Raw genomic sequence first — 14,580 nt, forward strand, 5'->3', positions numbered from 1 at the left:
ATTGAAGTACGGCACTGTGCTAAGCAATCATGGACATTTGAATGAGAAGAATGTTTGTTCGCCCATCACTGTATAGTGCAACGATTTCATAATTTCTTTTTACTTTTTGTTGTATAAGAATGAACATATGATGACACAGCACTGTTTAATGCAATGAATCTTATTTAGCACCAATCCAGCGGCTGAAGCTCAAATGGCTCCCTGCTACCTACACAGTGCACTACGTAGGGATTTAAATACTGGATCCTGCACCCCAACGGTACAGAACATAGTTAAGACCTAGCCATTTGGGACTCAGCCACATCCATACTCAATAAAGGATACATTTGGCTGTAGAGGTTAGAATTTCTAAACTTTCATAGCTAGCGCACTATTTAGGGAATACAGAGTTGTTTGGGATTCAGCCTGGGTTTAACGCTGAAGTGTGAAATCCATTCAGATGACATTTTTTAGACTTATACTGTCATTTTACAGTTAATCATACTGTAATTATTTTAACTAAGGCTTGTGATATTAATGATGAAGCTGTTTAGGCTGTTAGCTATCTTTTCGCATGTTAGTTAGCTGACCAGACTAGTTCTAATGAAGAACATGAGTTGCCAGCCCCTCAGTGTGAACAAAAGATGGGTTCTATTTCAACAAAATACTCTATTCCTTTAACAGCACAAGGATTTTTTATGCTTTGTTGTAGTCATATACAATTCAGTTGTTGTGAGGCGGCCAGTGGTGTGCACATATGGATTTTACAACCTGGAACTATTCGTTTTCTAACACTCAATGTACACACATCATATGCATCATATGACAGCATACATCAAGTGAATTCACCAAGTTATTAAAATCCTTTGTGCTGTTCAGGGTATTAGGGTCCTATGCTGCTTGCCAGTCATTATCTACAGTAACTACACCGCTTCGCTAAAAACTGTGTATTCCTATTATAATCAATACATTTAAAAAATGCATTAATCACTTACTGAACATGCTTGAACCAGTAATATAACTGTAATACTGCACTTACATGTTGAAAACCCAGTTGTTCTGTGCCTCATAGCAGAATTGTTGTTTCTAACACTACTGGAATAACCCTCGTGTTAGACACATGCTAATGTTTCTCATGGTCCATTTTAAAAAGTTAGATTTTGTTTTATATGAACAGTTAGACTTCAACTCAGCACCTGTGTTTAAGAAAAAAAACAATCAACATCTGGGTAATTTCACCACTGCGACTGACAGCTAAAGCCTTCTGCTTAGGTGTGCTGCTATTGCAGCCGGCAGTGGTAGAATTTTCCATAGCTGCTCCAGATCTGGTTTGCCATCGTCCATCTCCTGTCAGTTAAGCAATAAAACAAAAGAGGGAGTGTGTTACAGCGACTAACCTCATGGCTGTGATTCAGTTGAAGTTATTATTCTCTATAACACAACACAACTGCTCTGCAAAATAAATAAAGAAGAAAAGCAAAAAAGTCCTGGCTATTGAATCACATGTGCCACAGTACTGGCACAATGTGTTTAAATGCACTTCAGTGATGAGATAATGAGAAAAGTCTGGGTCTACATGGGTCAGTCAACCGGATTTCTGCTTTGCAAAATGTGAGGTAAGCATAACGTAAAACTCAAACATCAGGCCACTGCCTTTCTTAAAACATCAAGTTATTTTTGAGGGAAATATAAATATACAAGATGAAGAATATTCAACTTTTTGTTAAGAATGTAGGTGGTTTTAGCATCACTTCAAAACTGTTTTTCTGCCATCTTGCTGCTGCTGTCTTAACACTACTTCCAGGACCACGGTCTATTCTGCACACATACAGACTGAGAAAAATGAAAGAAATCAGAGTAAGATCATACCTGCACTGAGAAGGCCAATGTCTGAGCTAAAATCCCTCTCTCCTTATCTGATATCTAGATCTTATGATCTAAGAAAATAGAGTATGTAAATAAGTATAAGTATAAAAAAGTATATAAATAATCAGATAACTGCCAAAATCTGATAGACAGAAACCAGATTAAGCACATGCAAACATACTCAGTGTTTCTGATCTCCTAATGAAAAATGTGTGCAAAGGCAAATTATACTACACATTGATAGGTAAATTCCAGTTTCCCAAATCCTGCTTCCACATATTCTGTGCTTTTCACAATTGATTTAACTCATTAGCTCATTATGGAGCTCATTTGATGTGAAAACAACCACATTAGGGCAGGTAGCACACTGAATTATACAGCACTGTGGTACGGCAGGCTCAGGACTGGAAACCACTGATCTATGCTCGTGTCTTTAGTTTAAATATGAAATAAAAGCCACTTTTGGAAGCATCATAATCACGATGGGAAATGGTGGAATAATGGTTTGATCACTCGAATCTGCTATCCAACGATACAATGAAACATAAACCTCAACATAAAAGAATAACATGGAAAAACTGCCTTTTTAGACATGACAGTCCCGCTCTGAAAGCACCCTCCATCCAGCGGCGCCTGCTCTGTCAAGCATGAAGCACAAAGAAAACTCAGGATGACACGAAAGCAGTGCATTAAAAATGGTGCCATTATCACTTTATGGCATCAGCCCATAAAAAGAAAAAAACAGATGATGTACAGGTTGTGGAGAACAACTAGGTAAAAACCTGTGGAGGAACAGCTGTCTGTGTGGCCTTACAGAGACACCACCTCACCTTCAACAATGGAAATTAGCTAATAAGATTAATAAGCTAACAAGATTAAGAAGAAATGAAGCTGTTCGACAGCTCTAACTTATGTATATCCTGAACACAGGGACAAGACATTTCACATCCCAAAAAGACCAGCTCTTTTTGGATCAGCTCTGTCCTGTCCATAAAATATGAAGAAAACTGAACCAAGATCAGTTTGATACATACAATCTGAGACGTCCTCCTTCTTTCATATCATTAGCTCATTCAGGCTCCTGCATAAATCAATCAGTGTTACTCTCCAGTCCTCAACTGGCCGAGTGGTACAACATTTTTTAATTACAGAGTGCAGCACAGTGTTTACAGTACTGTAAAACACCATCAGAAACATCATCGTTCATCAACTTATACATTCAGAAACAGTGTTTATTATTGCTTTATAACATGCTGATAAGCCCTGACTATTCTAGCAGTTTTAGAGGAGTTTATTAACACCCCTTCAACCCCATGTAGGATATCTGAACAGGGTATTGAGAACAAGAGCTCCTGCTGCAGGCCTAATTACTCCACATGGACGGCCAGTGACCTCTGAACAAAGGCATGCCGAAGGCAGATAGTGAATATTACGCTCTTATACACAATCACCAATCCATTTTATGGACAAATCTATTAAAAAAGCCCGGTTCAGCAATGATCACTATCTAAAATCTAAAACAACCTTCAGGTAAATGAGCTTTAAATACTTGAAAGTGTGCACACTGCAGCGAGAATGAATTCATCCTGTAGCACAGTATTATAGCTTATGATACCACATCTGTTTTACTTGATTTTAGTTCAGATTTTAAAGTGATTTATGGTATGTTTTTATTTATTGTTTCATTTTTATTATTCTGTTCTTAGCTATTTTAATATTTACGGCATTTGGCTGATGCTCTTATCCAGAGCGACTCACAATTTGATCATTTTACACAGGCAGGCCAAGACTGTGTTAGGAGTCTTGCCCAAGGACTCTTATTGGTGTAGTGTAGGGTGTTTGCCCAGGTGGGGATTGAACCCCAGTCTACAGTGTAGAAGGCAGAGGTGTTAACCACTACACTAACCAACCACCATAATATTGCCAAGTTATTGATTTATATATTTTTTTTACTTCTTTATTTCGTTTATTATTTTTATTTATTATTATTTCATCTTATTTATTAAGCATCTATATTGTTGTAATGTTAATGGTTTATTGATTTGGTATTATTTTTTATTTACTACCATGATTATAAATACTTTTTAGTTGTGTTTTAGTTTGTTATGTTTTTACTATTGGCTATAACTCATTTCCTGATCTCTGTATTGGTTCGGCTACATTATAAATAAGGGTCCCCCTCAACGTACTCCAAGTTTAAATAAAGGTTCATTGATTGATTGGTAATTGAGAGATTCTTAATGTAAAAGGTTCACATAATTTCCTTACTTTTTAAAGATACAACTGTGTAAAGCAGTATGTTAACATTGTTAAACTGTATATACATATTTTGAAATTAAGCAGCAATAATAGCCTGTTTTGAATTCACTGTTCACTTCATAAAAATCAATATATTTATGTATTCGTACCAACGTGTGATCATGACAGGCTTCTACCAACAGTCTACCAGTGGTTTTCATGGATTTGCTTCTCATTTTTATCACGATATGCTTCAACCAGTGGTCACTTGTGTTCATGGATCTGACCTGTGGTCATTAACATATTGAAGTACCTGAATTATGACTGTATTTGGTGCATGGATCCACACAACCGTTATCATTTTTCTTCAAGGGAGAAAATAATAATTACGAAAAAAGATACTGCCCCTTAAATGACGTACCTTCAGTATTCAGAAGTTGAAAAAGTTGCTGTGCCCATTGGTGTAACTTTCAGGAATTGGGGTGGCGTTAAGAGGTTTACAACCTCCCTAATAAATACTTGGCCATGTAAGGCCCCAACAATTCATATCGCTAACAATTATTTAGTAATAAGGCATGAAGAAAATTTTGGTTTTACTAACATAACAAATGCCACAGAAAATAAACTTATTGGCATTCATAATACTGATATAATTATTGATTTAAATATTTTGATTGCTCCTCCTCCAATTCTAAAAAAAGCCTGGTTGTGCCAGATGATCATAAAAGCATCACTTGTCACTATCAAATGGAAGTTTGAGGTGAGATTAGTTTGAGATATTTTTTCATATTTCATACTGCCTGTGGACGTCTAAAAAAGGGTCCTGTTCAACCTCGCCAATGTTCAACCCACATCCTCAGATGTGGCACACTGACAAGGCTATAACTTAGACCACTACAGATCTGAACTGATCAGATCTTTCCCAGTTCCAAACAGCCACTGACTGCACAATATAAAGCAAAACATATCTATACACACCGCTCTTCAAATCACTGTACCTAACAGCTGAATAAAAGATTCGGTCACGATAACCTTCAACAGGGTGGATGTGCATGCATGTGCATATGAGCAGTATCAGTTCTAGTGCGATCAGCAGCAGAGGCAACATTAGCCGTGTGTGTATGTGTGTGTGTGTGTGTTTGTGAGAACAAGGGGGGAGGTGTGCGCAAGCAAGCATGTGCATGGACTCTGATGGATACTGAAAGACAAACACAGGGGAAAATCCATAAACGATCAATCAATCGTCAGCAGAGCAGGGGAGGTGGATCTGACTGCTGGTGTCTTTAGTCATGATTGAAGAGGTGAAGACAAGACCAACGGCAGCTCTTCTCCACCATCCCTCTCATCGTCTTTTTATTCCACTCTGTCTCTCTCTGTTCATTCCTTTCTGTCTTGCATGTACCTCTCGCTCCTCTTCCTCTTCATCAGGGTGCATGACTGGAACTAGCCAGGAATGCTGGCCTTTTTTGTGATTTTGGCCAATCTAGGGATTTCATGATGTAAATAAACTTTGGTTAATACAATATACTACAAATGTGTGATACAACAGTTCATTCCGACAACACAATCTGGTTGATAAGCGTTCCATCTGTGCTAATATGTGGTGTTTTTTTCACAACAGCAACAGTTCAATTTGAGGGGGAATGGGAACCACTGGGTTATGCCATGGAGTGCTTGGTACAGGTTCAAGTTTTTCCTGCCAAACTGAAACAGTTTGAAAATGCAGTTGTGGTGAAAAAATATAGAAGTTTTAGCTTCTGGTGGACACTTTTATTTCGGGCTGGACTTTACTGGACCTGGTAACCCTGTTCATTGCAGAGAACACAAAAAATACAGCAACATCTGTGGAAAACCGGGCCTCTTAGTGCTGGTCTAGGATCTGTTCCAGTCACTAAAGTCATAGTAAATAAGCCATAAATCAGATCCTAAAGCTTCTACTTTAAGACGTTTTGTGAATACAAGCCCAGGTATGATAATCAGCATTACCCGGTGAGAGATGAGTGAAAACAGAAAACTGGAGCTCATAATATTCTAAATGTTCTTGATAATTGAGGCACCGTTCTGTCAGGAGGAATAAAACACTGATTATGAACTATTTTATAGAAAGGCACCAGTAAATTATCTAGCACTGGATAAAGTGAGCGGTGCTGAGTAGTTCAAGCCTTACAAGTTTCTTAACATTCTTACATTAGATAGCTGTGCATTTTGACCAGAAACCATTGTATAAATTCATTTTTAAAAAATATATAAAAAAAACAACAATGTGGTAACCCTCCACATAAGGGTTAAGTATAAATAACATAAATAACAGTATAAATAACAGCAGAAAATTTGCCTTTATTGAAATATTTTTTTTAGTATTTTTTGGCAAAAGCAGATAACACCAATAGTCATTTCATGTTACAGAGTTTAACAAAGTTAAACTCTGGGCAATATTAAACATGCGCAATATTAAACATCTGTAAGATCAGACCTGGAAAATCCTAAAGCTGAATCTCTAATGGATCGCCGCTATACAGTGCACTATGTGAGTTATGACATTTTGGCTTTTACACCCAAATATTGAATTGTGTCAATGTTGCGTCACCTGATCCAAATACTGTGTGCTGATTCGCTGAATAGCACTGGGATTTGACCATTTCTGCTGTAAAACACAAACTTGCAATGTCTTGAAAATGAACAGTAATGACTTTTGTGCCAAAACATTAGGTTTCAGAATGTGCTGTATGTTAGGAATAACTCACGACAATCAGCTTGTTTCTCTAAACATTTCTTGTTTTGAGAAATGAGTATCGGAAGCTGCATCTTCAGATGAGCTAATGAGTTGACACTAATAAGGTTGAATGCTGATGAAGGTTCGTCCTGTTCAACAGAAGGTATTTTTTCAGCCACACTAGTTATAAGTATATAGTTATAAGTATTTAATAAATAATTATATCGCTGCTGTCAGAACAAAACCTCCTATCTCCATTTATGACATTTCTCAGTTTTTGACATAATTTAAAAATTGTGTGTCATTTTGTAAACTGTGTGTAACCAACTAAAAGAAACAGCCCAAAATTACTTGGAAAAAAGTCCAGTTCCATTGACTTACATTAAATGTCAAGTCTGTTGTTTGTAAAGTTCTCCTGTAAAGTTACCATTTTGGAGATACGCGGTTGTGTTCCAACAACAGCCATATATGCCATGCTGGAGCTGGCAAAGCTATCTCTATCGTCTGAGCGACGTCCTTGACAATGTATCCTTTATTAAAATATAAAATTGCTGAACTGTTTCCCTGAACTGTTAATCTGTATACTCATCTTCACATCTAAAAAGTAACAAATTAACAAATACCTGAATATTGGCTTCAGCATTACAACAGTGACACTTTAAAATAATTATCGAGAACTCTCTATCCACACAAATCCCTACATTACATATTTATACAAATTCATTTAGCCTGCTAAGTGCAAACTTTGGGCAATGTTATTATCTTTGTTGCCTGTTGCTTATCCTATATTTTTCTTTTCTTTTTCTTTTTGCTCTGATGTCCACTTATAATGTGCATGTGGTTTTGTGTATGTAAAAACACCCATAATTCATCTTCACTTTACCATTTTCCAACCTTACTTCATACTACAGAATTAAACTGTTTTGTTACTGTGCCTTTAAGACTAATATATGTAAACAAGCTCTGTTCTGATTGGCTGCAAGGTATGGTACCTTGTTCAGAAAGCAATCCAGGCTGAAACACGCCTTTAACAGCATTAATGGGTGCAGCTAACATGATGTAGTCATCAGATGGATATATGTAAATACACTGGTTTTCATGTTATCACAACAACAATCAAATCTGTGTTTGCTGTGTGTGGGCTGTGTTTGCAGTTTGGTTTCCATGTATGAATTTTATGAGTGTCGACTGAATGGCAAGAACATGACCCATTAACAACGATAACATACATCAAATTATTTCAAAACATTGTGGAAAATTCAGTTTTCCATTATACAAACCCTTTAAATTGCCTTCAGCAAAAGGAAATTGGCCGAAAATTAGGCTGATTTGGCTGTAAAGAAAGGCAGCTCCAGCAATTCATTATTGGAGCGACCCTAGTCTCTACATCTCCCCATTTCTTTTACCCCAATCACTCATGTTCCCCCATTTCATTCCACCTCTCTTCACTGCAGCAAAGGCAGCAAGCGTGTGTGTATGTGTGTGTGTGAGAGTAGCTCACGTGTCGCGCTGTACGCGAGGAATGGTGTTGGTATGAATAACGTTGCTGATTATTGCTCATAAATGTTTTACCGTCTGTCCGGACCATAAATCCAAGCGTCCTGCTTTAAATCATGCCAATAATCTCCCTCTCTCCATCTCTCTCTCCTTCTCCATCAGTCTCTCTCTGTATCCTTCAACCTTCATCTATCTCTCTCTTCTGTTTTCCACCAATTCCTCTCTCCGCGCTCTTTCCCTTTCTCACGCATGATTGCCATGAGTCCGATGTCTTGTGTTTTGGTTCTAGATCACTCAAATGCATTAAACTGGGTTACAGAGCTGTGTGTACTGAGCCCTGCATGACTGTGCCAGAGAGCTGCATTCAGTCAGTCACACACACACACACACACACACACACACACACACACACACACTCTCTTCCCCTCAGAGATGAGCTAACACTCCTGTAACTGTGTATGGCTGTGTCGTCTGCACTATATCACTGCGCTGTGTTGTAAATCTGGACGCAGACAGAGGCGGAAACAGCAGGAGTGATAACTGACCTGTGAATGACATCAGGACAATGGAGGGGTGGGGGGGTGTGGGGGGTTCTTTTGGAGTGGCGTGTTCTACCATAAACATTTCATACTCACGTATACATAAAACATTAGTCTCTCTGATTGTCTAGGTTTCAACATTTAGAACAGGTTCTAAGCCAGAAGCAACCCTGATGGTATGCAGAGACCTGATGGAGCAAATCATCACTGTTATACGAAAATCTTGTTACTTTTTCTTTTATATAGATATGAAGTGTTTGTGTAAGGACAGCTGATATTTGCTAATGATGTAAAAAATATAAAAGTCAAAAAGAAATATATAATATATATATATATATATATATATATATATATATCCAGTGTCCATTGCACTGACAGAATGAAAATTGACTCAGATGTTCACAGATTTTCACAGTATCTGATTAACTCGGATAAGTATTTTCACTGTTAAAGTAACGTAAAATTTTCATGGTCAATACCCGTTTCTTGTTTTATTTTTTACTGCATCTTACTGCTACTTTTCCTTTAGAGAAATAAAAGATAAATTTTATGTATACAAAAAAAATCACCTTTATTATACGTTTATGTGTATTTTATTTGTAGTTACTGTCATTGTTACATTATTATGGTAAAAAAAAATCTGAATAAACAGTTGAACTAAGTGAATAACAGTAAAAGATAGCATTAACATTTTTTTACTGTCATTGAAAAAATAGATTATCAGGTTTTATTTGCATCCCTGCTGACTGACATTCTTTACAGAGTAGGACATGGCTGGCTCTCTGTGCGACTCTTTGTTGAGCTGCTAGTGAACAATGAGGGCTGAAAACAATGAATGAGAACTCACTGCTGTGAAAATAATTCACACCTCTCCCCACAAAGACAGCCATGCCGGGATAAAACCAACAGCACAACTGCAACTTTCTTTATATAACAACAACAAAAAATACCATTTAAACCAAATGAAAGCTGCTGACAAAAATCCAGTTTGCTTTTTTGGGTAGTAAATCATTCACATTTCTATCAAAATACATTCCATTTATTTGCCAAAATATATATTTTTAAAATGGGATGGTATAAACATCAAGACTTATCGGCACCTGCCAAGTAGTTAGGTCAAATCAGTAGAGTTAGGATCGGTATCTGCGCTCATATTAGCAGATACCTGAGGATCAGGTATTGGTATTGTTAGGAAAAAAAATCGGATGTTTTCAAGGAGGGCAGATGTCATGGCCTTTTGATCAAAGATGGCAAGGAAACAAGAATTCTGTCTTTCAAATTACATGACACGATACAAGATGAAGCGAGCTTAACACGACCAGGAACATAAAGTAATATCAGTTTTGATTTCAGTGTGACTTAAAAGACAACATTTTTCCTTTTTCCCCTGTAAAGTTACCATTTCAAAGATAGAAGGTTTTGTTATGATGGCAACTATTTGTTAATAGCACCTTTACTAATAGTACTAATCTATCATTGATATCAGGACAAAACCTTGTATCTCCATTTTTACCTTTTTTGTATAATTTGAAAACACCAGCATTCACTGTGAAAATTTCAGGATAAATGGAACAAGACAAATGGTCCAAAATTAATCCTCTAACTTCCACCAAACATTAACATTTTTTTCAAAAAAACTTTTACTATATAGACATGCTGTGAAAATCCTGACCATCATGACCAATCTGTGGTCCTGTAAACCACGTATTTGTGTCTCTATTAATGTTTCAATTTTGAACCCTTTATGGTCAAATTCATTCAACCCTGCCCGACAAGACAGTAACACTACCGCTGTGTTGAATATCTCTCCTGTTAACATGCTAAACATTGTGGTGTGACAAAAGACACACGACTGTGGTAAAGGTGACATATTAGTAATGGTAGGAGTCTGTAGCAGCGGAATTTGGCTGAGAACTGCAGCATAAAATCAGGTCGCTTTGGCAAACATGCTGTGGGTAAAAGATTCTCAGTGATGTCACTTCTATTAATGGTTGGGAGATCACAACAGGTCATGTTTACACTGTGTTAGCTCCTCTTGTACTGTTCATACCGAGCAATGTGGTTAAATGATGCTGTCAGTCAGGCTACACACTAGGCAAGTAAGCAGTTATCATATGAGTACATTAAGCAGCGACAGTATGATCCCTCCTGCTGCTGAAGGAATTTACCAATGATGTAATCGATGACAGTAGCTGCGTTCCAAAGCCTGCGCTGCAGCCACGGTAGGCTGCATTTCTCAGCTGCTAAGTCATAAACTGCTTATAAAGTGAAGAACCCTTCATGTACAGCCTAGAAATGCAGCCTAAGTTCTGAGGATGCAACAGATGTATCCTTCCACGCCTTCGGTTACCCACAGTTCTCTGCGCACGAAAGACGCAAAATAAAAAAACAGCATCATGAAAATGGTGGAAAACAACGCCGTTGCAGCAGATCTTGTTTTAAAATGCGAGTTGTTCACATCCTTCAATTCGTCTTCATTACAATATGACGTATAAATGACTGGTTCATTAAAGCATTCATCCATTTATCTTATTGTAATCAGAAGGATTTGTATATATGTATTTTATCATAGTATATAACTCAGTTGGCGTATTAGCTACCATAACATTAAACACACAGGTCCTCACAGGTGCCTCACAAGTTTAGCCCCGCAGTTGTGAGAGCGGGACCTGGCGATGTCACCACACAGCCTCGTTTGGACTGTTTCATTTGTGTGACCAATTGGTTACTAAGGAGGAGTGAAATATGAAATTTGTGAAATTTCCTTCAGTATCAGTAAAGTTATATCTATCTATTTTTCTATCTATCTATCAATGACGTCCAGGAAGATGGTGATGTGGACGATGTATTAAAGCATATATCAGGGCAATGTTAGTCTGCCAACATCAACCTCCAACCACTACAAACACTGCTACATGACCTGAAATCACTTGATCTACTCAAAAGGAAGACAGGAGACAATAGGTGACTGCAGCCCTACTGTACACATGAACTTCATTAGCATAAGCACTGTTGTATAAATACTCTCCATTTAATACTCTCCATTTACAAGCATAAATGCTTATCTGTGACCTGCATTAATGTCTCTCTGGGCATGATCACAGTCATGTCACCTTCGAAGCCCAGCACATGGTTGCTTTCCAGGCACAACTGAAACACAACACTAAGTACAGTGGACTCAGTTTGAGGCAGACAGCATAAGACATTTCTGAGTGATGATTCATAATCAGGTAACACTCAGCAAAGTCTGATCAATATCATCCACATCTCTTACTCATCTATCCATCAACTGTTATCTCTCAAGCATTAACACGGTCATATTACAAGCCCTTGTTTGTTCAGCTCTAAAAAGGGGCTTCAGACTTGAATGGCAAAGACCAAGAACACAGATCACAAAACATGCCACACCGTATTACTGCAGCAAGGCTGGGAAACAGGTCTGTAACATCAAGAACACCAGCAAGATTTTTAAAAGTTTTTTACTGAGACGAAAACATTTCAAAAAGGCTTCTTTATGAGAGACAACGCTGCTTGACCAGTCAAAAGTATGTAGTTACCACAGAATAACAGAATGCTAATAAGCAAAAAATGCTTTTTTTTTTAAACTGTTTTGACAAAACAAGACAAAACATTCATGTTTTGACATTTCAGTAATCTGAATTTAGTTGATTTGAAATTTGATTTACCTCAGCCTTGATGAATAAACAAAAATCACCACAAGTGTGCTGCAATTTTCATGTTTCGCCATTCATTCCTGTTATCCAACAAGCAGTTTTAGTCAGAAAAGCTGCAGTTGCTAACAAATGAACAGCCATTGCTCAAAAGACACTGAGTTAATCAGGGACAACTGGCATTTGCTCAGTGAGGTAACGAGCATTTTTTACAGAATTTTCTTACAAGGACGCAAAACATCCAAGCGCTGTTAGCAAATTTGCTTGTAAAAAGAAACTTTTAATGAGACAAAACCTGTGAGTAAATTAGGTCTTTGAACATTTCATGACAGATAGTGCCCGGTAAATGCTAGCATATTAGCTTCCTTGTTGACTAAACCCTTTAACGCACAGCATCTTCAGATTTTAGCATCTGCTCAAGAAATGAAAACTTTATGACTGAACTGTTCCTTTCACGAGGGAAAACTTACTTTTATTGTTACCCAATTAGCAGTTTTGACAGAGCTGGTAACTGAATGATCTGTTTTTACTAAACCATTTCGTTTCTACAGCCACAGTCCGCAAATCTCCATTTTAAACCGCACTCTGTCTTCAATGAACCGGTCATTTGCGACAGCAAGACGTCAAATTAGCTTCTTTGTGACAGGACTTTTCCCTTAATTACATGTTCTTACTGAACCTCACTACATCTTAAATTCACCTGCTATTTGACAGAACGGTTCATTTATTAAAGCAATGTCAAATGAGCTTTTGTGGCAGAGCAGATCATTTGCGCACTGTTCCTTACTGAACTTTGACAGTTAACAACGCTCCTGTTTTCTTTAGTTTTCTTAACTGTGCTGTTTCTTTAATGAGACAAAACTCTCCATTCATTCTCAGCGAGTTAGCACGCTCACTGACTGACACGCTGCCTGAACGCAGCCAACGGCGTCGGGGCTACTCACCCGTGCGTATTTAGACGAGTAGGGGTCATCAAAAAGCGCCCAGATTCGGGGCTGCCAGACGCGCCACCAGCCCACTTTCCTCCCGTCCTCCTGCAGGCAGAGGCGCTTGAGGTCGCCGTCCGCGCCGCCGGCCAGAGCCGCGTCGTCGTCAGGCGCGTCCGGCTCGGGGCTCTCGAAGCTGTCGAGCGCTTCCTCGGCGTCGCGGTGCTGCCGGTAGTTCATCCAGCAGCACGCCTCCACGTCCGTCTCGTCGATGCCCCAGAAGGCGAGCTCCTCCTCGAACAGCGGCCCGCACACGTCGTTGGGACAGTGCAGCTTGCCCGTGCGGTAGTAGTTGAGGATGAAGGAGAAGACGGACGGGTGCCGGTCGAAGAAGAACTCGTCGGCCTTGGGGTCGTAGTCGAAGTTGCTGAACGCGTCCGGCTCAGTGAGCCACGAGAGGCGCGTGCCGGGCAGCGTCTTGAGCGTGCTGCGGTACGTCTCGTGGCGCACGCCGCCGCAGTTGATCACGATTCTCTCGCTGTCCGACGGGCAAGGCATGTCGGCGCTGTAACATGCTTTGTTGGACGACTTGTTCCCACCCTTGCGCCCTTTGAATGAGGAGACACACACGGAACTGAGCATAGGGGAAAGGGGGGGGCGGTGATGGAGGGGGGGTGGAGGTGGGAAGGGAGAGGAGGAGAGAAGGTGGAGGGGGAGGAGTCTGAGGAGAGAGAAGGAGAGAGAAAAAGGGGGGTGATGGTTAGTAAAAGGGGGGGAGCATAGGAACTGTATTTCATGTATGTATGTATGTGTCACCCATGTCTCCTGTTAGGCTGCAATGACAGGATGTTTGGTTGGCTAATGCCACGCGCTCACACTGCAGGTGTGTATGTGTGATGAATCGTGTCCCAAAAGTGATCAGCACTCATGAGGACTGTGCTATCTGAGCTGCTGTGTTGTAATAGCTTGCAATAACAGTAATTCATGGTGTTCATGCTAAGCAGAGAGGAACGCTTATAGTTTAGATCTGTAGCCACATCAGGGACCTACAGGATCAACACCGCAGTGCCAGAAGCTCTGAATCTTAAACACTCCTGCTGTGGCTGTGGGTGAAGCAAAGAAGACTTGGATATGGTAGAGCTAAATGTATG

General features: G+C 39.2%; 1 protein-coding gene across 12 annotated transcripts in view; it reads right to left on the minus strand.

Moving 5' to 3' along the window:
• kcnc3b (potassium voltage-gated channel, Shaw-related subfamily, member 3b) overlaps window positions 1-14,580 on the minus strand; it is a 105,236-nt gene that overhangs the window by 75,761 nt on the left and 14,895 nt on the right. For all 12 annotated transcript variants that reach the window (XR_005130116.1, XM_017700777.2, XM_037537239.1 and 9 more), the window contains exon 2: window positions 13,448-14,150. Coding sequence is in view for 11 of the 12 variants with exons in the window: in XM_017700777.2 (XP_017556266.1) it covers window positions 13,448-14,071 (624 nt within the window). In the remaining variant the exon portion in view is untranslated. The remainder of the gene's footprint in view (window positions 1-13,447; window positions 14,151-14,580) is intronic.

The sequence above is a fragment of the Pygocentrus nattereri genome, chromosome 3 (genome assembly GCF_015220715.1).
Source record: "Pygocentrus nattereri isolate fPygNat1 chromosome 3, fPygNat1.pri, whole genome shotgun sequence".
Lineage (NCBI taxonomy): Eukaryota > Metazoa > Chordata > Actinopteri > Characiformes > Serrasalmidae > Pygocentrus > Pygocentrus nattereri.